Raw genomic sequence first — 13,176 nt, forward strand, 5'->3', positions numbered from 1 at the left:
CAAGGTGGACAGTCAGAAGAGTGTGGGCCCGTCCTGCTGCTGTGAGGAGGGAAGGAGGGAGGGAGGCCGTTCTGACGGAAGAGAACTTTCCGGCTCGGGCGGCCGGACCTGCTCGCCTCCTGACGTCACCCACTGCAGCCGAAGTTATTGTTCTTTTCTTTTACAAGAGGAGAAACGGGCAAACACACACCGTCATGCATGACTGCTCAAACACACACCGTCAAACCGCCGCAACACACACACACATAGACTCACACACTTGTCTCAAACACCACGAACTCCAATTTTTTCGGTGAAACTCAGAGGGATGAAGCGTCTTCCGCAGTGTTCAGGTATTTAAGAAATGACACTGGTTGGCCTGAAGGGGGCGCTGTAATTAAATGGCAAAATTCTGAACTCGATATATCTCAGACACTACTGGTGCGATTTTGATTAAATTTAGAGGGACGATGCATTATCAAACTTAATAATTGGCCTGATGGAGGCGCTACAATTAAATGTCAAAATTTGAAATTCAAATGTAAGATGTCAGAGATTGACACTTGGACACTGGTGTGATTTTGATGAAACTTGGAGGGACGATGCATTTTGGCGCTGTGTTTTCGTGTTTAGAAAATGACACTGGCTGGCCTGATGGGGGCGCTATAATTAAATGACAATTTTTTCCCACAGTGCAGCCGAGGGCATCACAATTCGGGTCAGTCAGTCAGTCAGTCAGTCAGTCAGGTAACGCTTAGTGAGATGTCGCTTCATCAGATGGCCTCTAGAGGGCGTCTGTGGCTAAGAGATGCAGTGTTTCCCATACAGAGGCACAAAATCAAAAGTTGGTCACTGTATATAAATGGATCTAAATCGATCTCTAATGCTCCTGATGTCGCATCACTTCATGTCTGTAATGTGGAGATGTACAGACAGCAGACCAGCAGCACTGAACTCAGAGTCTCCCGGTGTGAAAACAAAAGTGAAACGTAACATTCCACCATTTGCTGAACTCTCCTGTGTTACTAACGGGATTTGTAAACAGTAACCGTAGAAACGTCTTCTGCTTCAAACATTAACGGTAGGTAACATAGATCCGACCTTGTGGTATTTAAATAACATTAGTGGAATTATTTAACCGATAACTGTGTCGCTGTGCTTCAGTGCATTGAATTGAATTGACTTGAACTGAACACACGCACCAGTTCCAGCGTTTAAACACGCTACACTGGTTGGGCTAATTGGGGAGCTATAATTAAAGGGCAAAATTGTGTTTTTTTTTTTTTTAAGATTCTTTTTTGGGCATTTTCGCCTTTTGTTACATAGTTCAAAGTAGAGAGAGACAGGAAAGACTGGGAGAGAGAGAGGGATGACATGCAACAAAGTATTTGGTTTTAGTGTTAATTATATGTCCTCTTTTAGGCTATATCTATTCCCTATATTTTACTTTTTTTTAAATTGTTTTCTGGTTCTTCTTTTGTGTTTTGACACTGTTAAGAAAGATGCTATACAAATAAAGTTGATTATTATTGTAAAGGTCTTGTGCCGGACCTGGTGCCTCAGACCACTGATCCACCAGGACAAAGGACAAGATGTCTAACTTTGAAAGGCCGTAACTGATTTTGATCAAACCTGGAGGGACGATGCAGCGTGCCGCTGTGTTGTGGCGTTTGAAACATTTCAGTAATTGGCCTGGTGGGAGAGCTGTAATTAAAGCTCTGAAATATCACATTTGAGACTCTCTCTCTCTCTCTCTGGTATGTTGGATGAATAATCAATCTTTCTCTCTCTCTCTCTGTCTCTCTCTGTCTCTCTCCCCCTCTCTCTCTCTCTCTCTGTCTCTCTCTCTGTCTATCTCTCTCTCCATCTCTCTCTCTCTCTCCCTCTCTCTGTCTCTCTCCCTCTCTCTCTCTCTCTGTCTCTCTCTCTGTCTCTCTCTCTGTCTATCTCTCTCTCCGTCTCTCTCTCTCTTTCTCTCTCTGTCTCTCTCTCCGTCTATCTCTCTCTCCGTCTCTCTCTCTCTTTCTCTCTCTGTCTCTCTCTCTGTCTATCTCTCTCTCCGTCTCTCTCTCTCTTTCTCTCTCTGTCTCTCTCTCCGTCTCTCTCTCTCTCTCTCCCTCTCTCTCTGTCTCTCTCCCTCTCTCTCTCTCTCCCTCTCTGTCTCTCTCTCTCTATCTCCCTCTCTGTCTCTCTCTCCCTCCCTCTCTCTCTCTCTCTCTTTCTCTCTCTCTCTCTCTCTGCTGGCAATTCCTGTCACATCCATGTTTCTGGGTCAGTGTACACACCTTTGGAGGTGTGTACTTGTCACACACACACACACACACTCACACACACACACACACACACACACTGCGTTTTGCCCTCCACACCCACACACACTCCTGTTGAGGAATGTGGTTGAAATCTGCTCTGTTTCCTGCGTTCCTCCTCCGTCTCCCCCGGCCGCTAATCCTGCTGTTTGGATTAGAGTCTCGTCTGATCTGATCTGCTGCTGGGAGGAGAGAGAGAGAGAGAGAGAGAGAGAGAGAGAGAGAGAGAGATGGAGGGATGAGATGAAGATAAAACAGAACTAGAGAGACAGATAGTTAGATGGAGAGAGAGGGGGGAGAAAGTGAAGGACATGAAAAGAGAAAGTTAAGACAGAGCTGAAAAGAGAAAGTGAACCCTGGAGCGTTTCATCGCTCACAGGTAAGCAGTTAGGTTTTGGAAACGGTGAAGCGTTTCCATGCCGACGGGACCAACTCTTCTTCTGTGTTTTCGGTCCGGCTACATTTCAGTTACTGCTGAGATTAGAGCAGTTGTGGCCACTGGAATAGTCAAGTATTGTACTAGGCTTATTGAATTAAATGTTTTTGTTGTTTCATTTTTGACATGGACTTATGGTTTATTTTGATTACCAGTGTATGTCAAAGTATGTGACCCCTTAAAGTGAAGCAATGCTTACTTGCAACCCCCGTCACAGGTGAGGGCTGCAAGTTATCAGAGGGTTATCAGAGTTGGCCTAGAGGCTGAAAACTATTCAGTATTTCACAAGAAAAAAAGCAAAAATTTTAGAAAAATCTGAAATCTGATGGCACAAAATTAAAAGAAATACCGCTACTTTATCAAGGATTGTAGGTAATTCAAGTTTGACAAAGTGATAACATGTTTACTGACTGGATACTCAATATTTTAGGGGAATTGAAAGATGAACTTAAGATGATTATTTTTATTTTTTTGTGCAAAATGGATGTATAGCCTTTTCATATAGACAGAAATATTTAGTTCCTGGTTGGATTTATGTTTTCCTGACCTTAGTCTGCACGATAAATTGAATTATTGTAATGAAATCACAATATCTATACATGACTTTCCTCCCAAACGGACAGATAGTGTTTTGGAACGACTTCTCATGAGTCTGCAGACCCTAACATGAAACATGGTTAATGAACGAGTGAAACCCTCATCCTCATTATTTGTACAATGGTAGAAAACAGTTACACATTCAGTCTAATAATCAGCCGCCTCGGGCTGACTTCAGTTCGCTTCAACACATTCTGACCTTCAGCTGTCAGAGGACTGACCAAGTTTAAGATTTTACTGTCCCTGATTGTTAAATTGGCTCACAGTACAGCAGTGCAACATAATATGTACGTGTATAATATTTATGTGTATTGTGTATTTGTGTGTACGCATATACTGTATGTGTGTATGCATGTATGTCTATGTATTTACATTACATTACATTACGTCATTTAGCTTTTGTCCAAAGCGACTTATAAAAGTACATTTTGTCAACAGTAGTGAAACCAACTGTGCATGACAGTCTTCATCAGCTAAGCCTTTTCATAGGAATAAGTAGCATTCGTTGAAAATGTTTTTGTTATTTTAGTGAAATCAAGTCAAATTGTGTACATGTTTGTGTATTTGTGTATTTGCATGCTCTTATTTTCTTACTATTAAATCTCTTTCTTGTGTGTGAAGCTCTTTGAACTGGCCTGGTATGAATTGTGTGTCTATATAAATAAAATTTGACTTGACTTGAGCAGTTGATTAATAGTTGATTGTCGCCCCCCCCCCCCCCCTCACCTGTCTCTCCAGGTGAGCCCTGGGCTCCGGTCTGAGTGCTAGCCATGCTGCGTCAGTCCGAGCCGACGTCCAGCACCCTGCACCTGGTCGCCGCCGACATGACCGGCATCATGGAGAAGCTGGACACACGCGAGCTGGACCTGGGAGACGGAGAGTATGACACCGCCGACGGCAACCTCCCAGGTGTGTGTGTGTGTGTGTGTGTGTGTGTTGACATGAGGAGTGTGTGTATTTTGGATGTTTGTGGGATTGTGAACAGGATTGTGTGTCATGGTGGTGATGGCTTGTGGCTGCAGGAACGATCATTTAATTACTGTGCAATCCTAATTTATAAATGTAATGCACTGTTATGGGAACGGTCAATATTATTTCACTTTTATTCAGAAAAATGGGCAAGATTCTGGCACCTCAGTGGTTTCTGTGGCACAAAAACAGATGAAGGATGAAGGATGCTGTTTGAATATTGCAGATTATCAGAAGTATCGTTCATACATGAATCATCTCAACTCCTCCTAGAGGCTGCTGGGAGTTCACAGGGGTCAAGACCTTAGAATCAGACCAGACTAACCAACTGCAGGCGAATGGGATATTTAGGCATGAACGCATAGAGTCACAGACAGAAACACACTGATAATGCGTAGTACATTCTGTTTATTTTTATTTTAATGTGAACAAAAGTTGGACAAAATGCAGCTTTAAGGTCAACTTGTTGATGTTGGTACTTGTTGAGGGAAGAGAGAGAGAGAGACTGAACCTTGATGTCTAAAAATAGTATTTTTCTTAGAAGAATCTTCCATTGGGGTTTTCACTTCAGCTTCACTTGTTTCATTTCATTCGAGAAACTTCCTAAAACAAGTTAATTTGCATAGAAAACAAGTCAAATTTTCTCACCCTGAAAACTAAGATTTCATGACTCAATATTGGATTAAATAGTTTAAGATGGATTTTTTTTTGCAATGCTTGACTCTGGAAGTTCACCCTGTAGTGAACATGGTGTTTGTGTGTCTGTCCTCTGACCTGCGCTCTTGTCCTGGTGTTTATCTGCCATCTGTGTGTGTGTGTGTGTGTGTGTGTGTGTGTGTGTGTGTGTGTGATATGTGATCTGCTGGTGTCTCCCTGCAGAGGAGCGTCTGCCCTTCACGGCGATCTACAACACGGTGGGGTTCAAGGAGGCGGAGGCCAAGGTCTTCCTCTCCTCTCCCATCACCGCCAAGATCCTGGAGGTGGAGCGCTTCACCTCCGCCCAGGACCGCTTCAACGTCACCACACAGAGGAGCGTCAACAAGGTCCGCGCACACACACACACACACACACACACACACACACACACGGATGCACAGACAGTTTGATTTGTTTACAGTGAATGAATTCATATTAAATGATTCCTGCCCTCTTCTCTAGTAAACGAATCACATTTTTAAAGATCGTCTTAAAATTCATTTGTCTCGGTAGGAAAAAATAAACTTTTAAAAGCCGTTTTTTTCAGTTTCACACTCAGAAGTTCCTGCTTTTTGCCTTTCTGAAGCAGATTAAATAAAGGACCAGAGCAGTCTTGTGATTCAGCTCTTCATTAAGGATCATTACTGGCATTAGTGTTGAACCATGTTGAAGCAAAAATGACAGCAACAAAAAAGAGCAACTTTAGCTCCGTCCCAGTGCTGGTAGTGACTGTATGAAGTGCAATGATGATAAATTTTCACATCTTAGATCCCGCAACATACTAAAACCCTACCTTCTCAGTTATGTTAAAGGTGCTGTGTGTATCATTAACATCAATAAATCATCACCACATTCATTTAGAGACATTAGTATAATTACCGTAAACAAACCAGACCATCAGTGAGCAGCCTGTCAGCCTCTATCAGCCTCTACTCTGCATCCTCCATAGTTTCTCCACCTGGTGGATCTGGAGGGAAATCTGCTGGATCGCTTTACGGCACAAAACAGGAAGAGGTTCTGTTCTTCCAGAGCAAACGGAGATAAAGCTTTCAGAGTTTCTGGCAGCAGATGGTGGAAGGAGGGAAAGGAAGATGGAGAAATCACTTCCAACATGTTGATGATGAAGTTGCTAGAAGTCGTCGGATTACATCACATGTTAACTTGATAGCTCTTTGTAAGGGAATCGTTGTGATTAGCAGACGTGTTTGGATTAGACAAGTTAGAAGCATGTTAGAAATGCACGTGGATCTGCATCAGCATCTCCCAAAAACGCTTTGGGAGTCAACACATTAACATTGTTCTCTACTGTCCAAAAAAGTCACTCGCTTTTTGAGAAATAAAGTCTGAAAAGTTGCTAAATCTAACAACAAAGTTGACATATGGAGCGACACCACAGAAGGACACATAGCAGCTTTAGCAACAGGGTTCATGGGAAATGTAGTCTATCAATACCAAAGGCATGAGACAGAGGCCACCGATCATCTTCACCACGGTCTGATTTGTTTGTGGTAATAATACCAAGGTATCACAATTAATCTGACAGTGATATATTGATGTTTAAAAACGCTACACGGAGCACCTTCAAGCCTAAAATGTAAAGCATTACACTGATACTAATAACAGTATTAAAATGTAAACGGTTGTGTGTTCAGTCGATGCCGGCGGTGTTCAAGATGGAGCTGAGGCACGGAGAGTTCACCTGGCTGGTGAAGAGGAAGGAGAAACACTTCCTGGACCTGCACCGAGAGCTGAGGACCTACAAGACCTTCATGAGGCTGCCGCTGCCGTCCCGCAGGTGAGCTGCTGCTGCTGCTTCAGCCACTCCTATCACAACTCCTCTGGCTTATCATCACAAGTTAGTGAACTGGACTGAACTGAACTGAAGGTAAAGCTAAATTTAAACCTAATCCTACATTTATTCTGGATTGGATTTGGTTGAGTTTAACTTCTACAAATGATAATATGTTGAAAACAGAGAGGGGGAAAAAAGAAATGCAATCTGTTCAGGTGAGAAACCTAAAGAGACCTAAACACATCTCTTTGACTTGTACTTTGATGACTTGAAAAGGTTTCTAAAGTCTTGACTTGAGATCTTGTGTTTGTGTAAATGACTTAGATTGAAAGTGATGAGATTTGTTCCAGCAGACGACTGAATTTAAATTCTGTTTTCTGAATTTGTATGGAATGATTGAATTTATTGAAGTTGAAACTGATTATAGAAATCAAACTCATGATGCTCTTACCAAGTTTTTATCCTATTAAAACCATATTGCATTGAAAAGTCCTAGATATTTAGTTTTCTTTAAGATATTAAATTGATACTGGACTCTTGATTTGTTCTGACTTGACTTGCTGTTCAACATTTAGACTTGAGACTTGTGCCTGAAGACTTGAGACTGACTTGGGACTCGAGTGAAGCTGACTTGGTCACACCTCTGGAAGTTTCACTTGTTTCCAATGCAAATCAACTTGGTTCAAGAATTTTCTCAAATAAAGTGTCATTTTCTTAATACTAATGAAGGGGTTTGCCTTATTCTGCCTTGTTTCAACATATTGACATTCATTTCTAGAAAATTCTGTAAACTAGTGAGATCACTTTAATTTATACTGCTTCCCGCTTCCCGCCCTAACTTTCTGTTTCATTCGGAAATACGTCCACAAATCACAATTCCCTCGCTTCATGGTCACTAACGGCCCGCCCGTGTCACTTCCTGTGCAGCCACACGGTGAAGCGGCAGACGGTGCGGCGCAGCGAGGCGAGGCAGATGCCAAACCTGCCCAGAGGAGGAGGAGACGAGCTGGCCCGGGAGGAGCAGGTCTCCAGCCGCAGGGTAACGCAGCTGTCAATCACCGGCCTGAGGCGGGACATTCGCCCTCACCACTGTCGGTATAGGGGTTTGTTTTTTCGCGAAGGGTGCCTGACATGTTTCTAACGTGCGTGTGTGTGTGTGTTTCAGAAACAACTGGAGGATTATTTGAACAATCTGCTGAAGATGTCGATGTACAGAAACTACCATGCGACGGTAAGGATGGTGATGATGGAAATGATGCTCTGCAAAGCCAAAGGCAGGGAAACTTCAGAAAATTTGGATTTTGTTTTTTTTGTTTTTTTACTGCACAGCCATTCACTTGAAAAACTCTTAGAAAATGTGATTTATTGAGTTAGAAAGAGTTTATGCAGAAAGATAAAGACTGTTGTGATGATAATGATGACAGTGACTCTAAATGAGGAGTTCACTGCAAAATGCAGTTTTGGAAAAAAAAAAAGTTACTTGATGTTCATTGGTTTATATCTCAAAACACAACTTAATGTATCAGCTGAAAGGTTACTATTTTGCAAGCAAATTTGAAAGATTTCTGGTGTCAGATTTTTGTATACCTTATTTTTTAATTTTTTTCTCCTCTCTTTCAGATGGAGTTCATTGATGTCAGTCAGCTTTCATTTATCCACGACCTGGGACCAAAAGGCTTGTAAGAATAACTTTATGAATAACTTTATGGACGTCCATCTTAAAAAAATCTCTCTTTCAATCTTTAGGTTAGGTTTTGTAAGTTGAAAAAAAATCTACTGTTTGTTTGAGAGAATTCCAGTTCAACACAGTTGGTTTCAAGAAGAGCGGTATTATCTTACACAGTAGAGTGATCTGCCTTTTTTTTTTTTTTTTAAGATAATGCCACTTTTTTTCTACAACATTTAAACTTCAAGAAAAGTAAAATTATCTCATTCTGTTGGTATCCAAAAGCTTCAAAATGTGGAATTCAGGAAAAGAGGTGAAGCTTTCTTTTCATTTTGTACTGAGAAAATCTACTGATGCTAGTTAAAAAACAGAACTTAAACCAAAAATAACTAATAAGGCATCGAGAAAAGCATCGTTTTACAACCAGGAATTTGATTATCTGAACCGGTATCTTGTATTGAAAACTTGGCCACAGTTTTTGATAGAAACACAGATGTATTTCTGGTAGAAACACAGATGTATTTTTGGTAGAAACACAGATGTATTTCTGGTAGAAACAGCCTCTCTCTGTCTTCCAGGGAGGGAATGGTGCTGAAGAGATCCGGTGGCCATCGCATCCCCGGACTGAACTGCTGCGGTCACAGCAAGATGTGCTACCGCTGGTCCAAACGGTCAGTAGCCTACTGACACACACACACACACACACACACACAACACACTGACACACACATACACACAGCACACTGACACACACACATACACACAACACACTGACACACACATACACACAGCACACTGACACACACATACATGGGAACATCTGAGTCAGTGAGGGGAAGTAAATTCATTTCACAGTGTAGGTTTAAGGTTCAGTTTATTTGCACATACAAATCAAATTGCAAATTGTGTTAAAAACACTTCAGGGTCATGAAAGAGACAGCCAGCAACAGAAACAAGACACAAGAACATGAGAGGAAACCTTTAAAAAGTGTAAAAAGTATGTGGAAAAAAATGGGGGGAAAAAACAAAAACAACTTTTTCAAAAGCAGCGGTAAGAAAGCCGGTTTTAAGTTTTAGGTTTTCTCTCAACAGCCTCTGAGAATTATTATTCTGAAATCGACTAGAAGGCGTTTTGGGTCGGTTAAAAAGCCAAATGACAAAAACTGAAAAAAATAAATACAAACACAAATTAATTAAACTGCCTATTCAAGGTTTAGTTTGATGGTCAATAAATTCACTGGTTGCACAGTATCCACTGTATAAGTAAAGATGACATGGCTTATTTTTCACAGCCAACAAGTACACAAAGCTAAAAGCATATTTTTATCATTTTTAAACATTTTTTTGAAGCAGCAGATCAGACTAGGAAGACTGTCTGTCTCAAACCAGTTAAGGTTCCTAGTTGGGGATCAAGGAAGAAGGATGCGAGCCTAATGTGATGGCAGTATGACCCTTGACCTCTGTACTATCAGTTGCTTGTAATGATGTCGATCTAGGAAGTGAAGCTTATTCTAACACTGCACTCACTCTGAGTTGCTCCTGGATAAGAGCGTCAGTTTAATGCCTAAAGTAAAATTTCAAAAGTAAATCAATACCTCTAATTCACAAGATGTGTATCTGATGTGTGTGTGTGTGTGTGTGTGTGTGTGTGTGTGTGTGTGTGTGTGTGCGCAGCTGGCTGGTGGTGAAGGACTCGTGCCTGCTGTACATGAAGCCGGACTCGGGCGCCATCTCCTTCGTGATGCTGGTAGACAAGGAGTTCGGCATCAAGATGGACTCCAAAGACACCGAGACCAAACATGGCGTCCGCGTCGACAGCCTGTCCAGGTCTGTGCTGCGTGACCTTTAAACACTGCGGGGTCACGGGTTCGATTCCCCATGATAAATACACTTCGTAAGGCATTTTTGGGTAAAAAAAACCTCCACAAAGTGCTTGTTCTGTTTCCAAGTCCAGATAAAGTTATTTAGAAAACGCTTTGAACAAACAGGCTCATTATAAAAGTGTTTTTCCACCATCTGGACAAAAGTGACGTCTGCTCTTACACTGATTGATCGCACAAAATTAAAGGAGCATCAAGTAATGCATGTATCTATCAGCAACCAAGGAATTCAGCAAAATTGACAGTTCTCTGGCACAGTTTACGGTGGCCTGTAATGGACACAAATAATAAAGTTACATTTTCATAATGGAGCGGAGTAGGCCAGCTAATTAGATCAGAGCTCCAACAGAAAGGTCTAGTGGAGAGCTGAGACATCACCATGCTGAATACTGGAAGAATAAAACTGCTTCGTCATTTGCTTTTTTGGCTTGAGAACGAGGCTTTCAATTCATTTCAATTCAATTCATAAAACTTTATTTATCCAGAGGCTTTTTAGCTTCCTCCATCGTTATCTTTCTGCCTTTGGGCGTAACTGGGAGTCTTGAAACTCCAGTTGGGGGCGGTTTTTGTTCCATAACAGAAATCTCAGCACTTGGTGAGGTAATCGTTGAGTCGTTGTTATTGATCAACAACCAATCAAGGGGCGTCCTGGTGGCTCAGTGGTCTGAGGTGCGTACCATGTAGCTGCGACGTCCCGGGTTTGAATCCGGTCTGGGACCTTTACCGCATGTCATCCCTCTCTCTCTCTCCCAAATCTTTCCTGTCTCTCTTCACTAGACTATCTCATAAAGGCAAAAATGACAAAAACAACAATAAAACAACCCCTCGCTGTGATATATTATGGTCATTTATGGGGCAGTAAAACTCTTAACTCCTTATATGTGTGTGTGTGTGTGTGTGTGTGTGTGTGTGTGTTTCAGGTCCCTGGTGCTGAAGTGCAGCAGCTACCGACACGCCCGCTGGTGGGGTCAGGCCATCGAAGGCTTCGTCCAGAAGCACGGCTCCGCCTTCCTCACCGACCACCGCTTCGGCTCCTTCGCCCGGCAGGAGGAGAACATCCCCGCCAAATGGTAACCACGGCAACCGGCTGACCTGCCGACCAGCGTTACCGTTCACGTTCTGCATCTTAGCCGTTCAGCTGACAGGATAAAGCTTCATTTCACTTAATACTGCCGTTCCCCTTCCGACAAATCGCTCTCTGGAGTTTGTGCCAGGCAGCCGGGCCAGATGTGGCTAGACGAGTCTAGACGAGGTCCGGTCCAGTTGGCACAGAGCGTGTGTGTGTGTGTGTGTGTGTGTGTGTGTGTGTGTGTGTGTGTGCGTGTCTCGCTGGAGTAACCCGACACAAAGAGAGGGAAAGTGACACTCGCCTGCTCATCACCTGTCCCCCTGCTGGGCAACACTATACCGTCTGTGAGACAGACACGGTGTGTGTGTGTGTGTGTGTGTGTGTGTGCATATATAAGCAGCAAACAGGTCTGCCATAAAAAGCATAATGGAACAACAGAGACAGAAGACGGACAGATTGGAAAGTGAGAGGGGAGCGGTGATTGTGTGTCTGTGCTGTCTAACAGGTGTGTGTGTGTGTGTGTGTGTGTGTATGTGTGTGTGTGTGTGTGTATCCTCTGCAGGTATGTGAATGGGAAAACGTACATGGAGGATGTGGCCGATGCTCTTGAAGAAGCCAGAGAAGAGATATTCATCACAGACTGGTGGTGAGTATGTGTGTTTGTCTGACGAACCCTTATTGTGTGTGTGTGTGTGTGTGTGTGTGTGTGTGTGTGTGTGTGTGTGTGTGTGTGTGTATAAGTCTCTGGATTTAGCCTGAATAGAAATCCTACTCGTTAAATGTTTGCTGCACTGTTGCTCCAAGATGAAATCCTGCAGTACATATGCAGGATAAATATGAGGTTCTTTGAAGGGATGGTGGGGATTTCTCTGTGTGTGTGTGTGTGTGTGTGTGTGTGTGTGTGTGTGTGCGTGTGTGTGTGTATTTAAAGGAGCAGTGAGTGCACTTAGCGGTCACCTTTGAGGGAGGTTTTCTGGTCAAACAGATCAGTTACAGTCTGAGGCTGAGAGTACTGTTACACTAGGGTACACACACACACACACACACACACACATACACACACACTTGCAGTCGTAGTTATGGTGTGTGTGTGTGTGTCACTAAGTCTGTGTGCATTCATCCATGAAAATATATGCAGGTGTGCCACCGTGTGTGTGTGTGTGTGTGTGTGTGTGAGAGTGTGTGTTGTCTCACAGAGTGTGTATCCCCACAGGTTGAGTCCAGAGATCTTCTTGAAGAGGCCGGTCGTCGAGGGCAACCGCTGGCGTCTGGACTGCATACTGAAGCGTAAAGCGGTGAGCCAGGAAACCGTCTCCTCATTGGTTTATTCACAGGCCGAAATTATTAACCGGCCCTCCTGATTGGTGCGTTGTCTATTACTGAAACAAATGTCTTAAATGTCTTGTCACTCATGGTCAAGAGGCTTTAAAGGCAGAAACTCACTCAAAAGCAACAAATGGGCGTGTTTTCAAACTATCCCGATGCGTCTGATCTGAACTTGGTTTGATTTTGGAGCGTCAACAGAGGATCAAATGTCTGTTTTTCGTGAGGTTTGTGGAACCGCGGCGACCCTTGACCTACTGCGAGGCAAAAGTACACTGTGCATGTTTTTAATCAGGGTTTTGTTGTTTGGAAGTAAAGTACAGGAAGCCAAGATGTGGATAGGGAAAAGACTGCACAGTGGGTAATTTAGCCAGCAGCTTTTCAAATATATAGACAAAATAGAACACTAATAGTCTAGCTGGTCTACTAGCTCATCTCTAACTCTATGAAGCGGACTATA

At 42.9% G+C, this 13,176-nt stretch overlaps 1 protein-coding gene across 3 annotated transcripts in view; it reads left to right on the forward strand.

Moving 5' to 3' along the window:
* The window catches only part of pld1b (phospholipase D1b), a 50,330-nt gene that overhangs the window by 16,447 nt on the left and 20,707 nt on the right, over nt 1-13,176 (forward strand). For all 3 annotated transcript variants that reach the window (XM_078291300.1, XM_078291301.1, XM_071904404.2), the window contains exons 2-12: nt 4,060-4,230; nt 5,170-5,333; nt 6,639-6,781; nt 7,706-7,817; nt 7,944-8,009; nt 8,399-8,457; nt 9,023-9,115; nt 10,119-10,271; nt 11,245-11,394; nt 11,956-12,039; nt 12,607-12,688. In XM_078291300.1, the coding sequence (XP_078147426.1) occupies nt 4,092-4,230; nt 5,170-5,333; nt 6,639-6,781; nt 7,706-7,817; nt 7,944-8,009; nt 8,399-8,457; nt 9,023-9,115; nt 10,119-10,271; nt 11,245-11,394; nt 11,956-12,039; nt 12,607-12,688 (1,245 nt within the window). In that variant the 5' untranslated portion in view covers nt 4,060-4,091. The remainder of the gene's footprint in view (nt 1-4,059; nt 4,231-5,169; nt 5,334-6,638; nt 6,782-7,705; nt 7,818-7,943; nt 8,010-8,398; nt 8,458-9,022; nt 9,116-10,118; nt 10,272-11,244; nt 11,395-11,955; nt 12,040-12,606; nt 12,689-13,176) is intronic.

The sequence above is a fragment of the Centroberyx gerrardi genome, chromosome 22 (assembly GCF_048128805.1).
Source record: "Centroberyx gerrardi isolate f3 chromosome 22, fCenGer3.hap1.cur.20231027, whole genome shotgun sequence".
Classification (NCBI taxonomy): Eukaryota; Metazoa; Chordata; class Actinopteri; order Beryciformes; family Berycidae; genus Centroberyx; species Centroberyx gerrardi.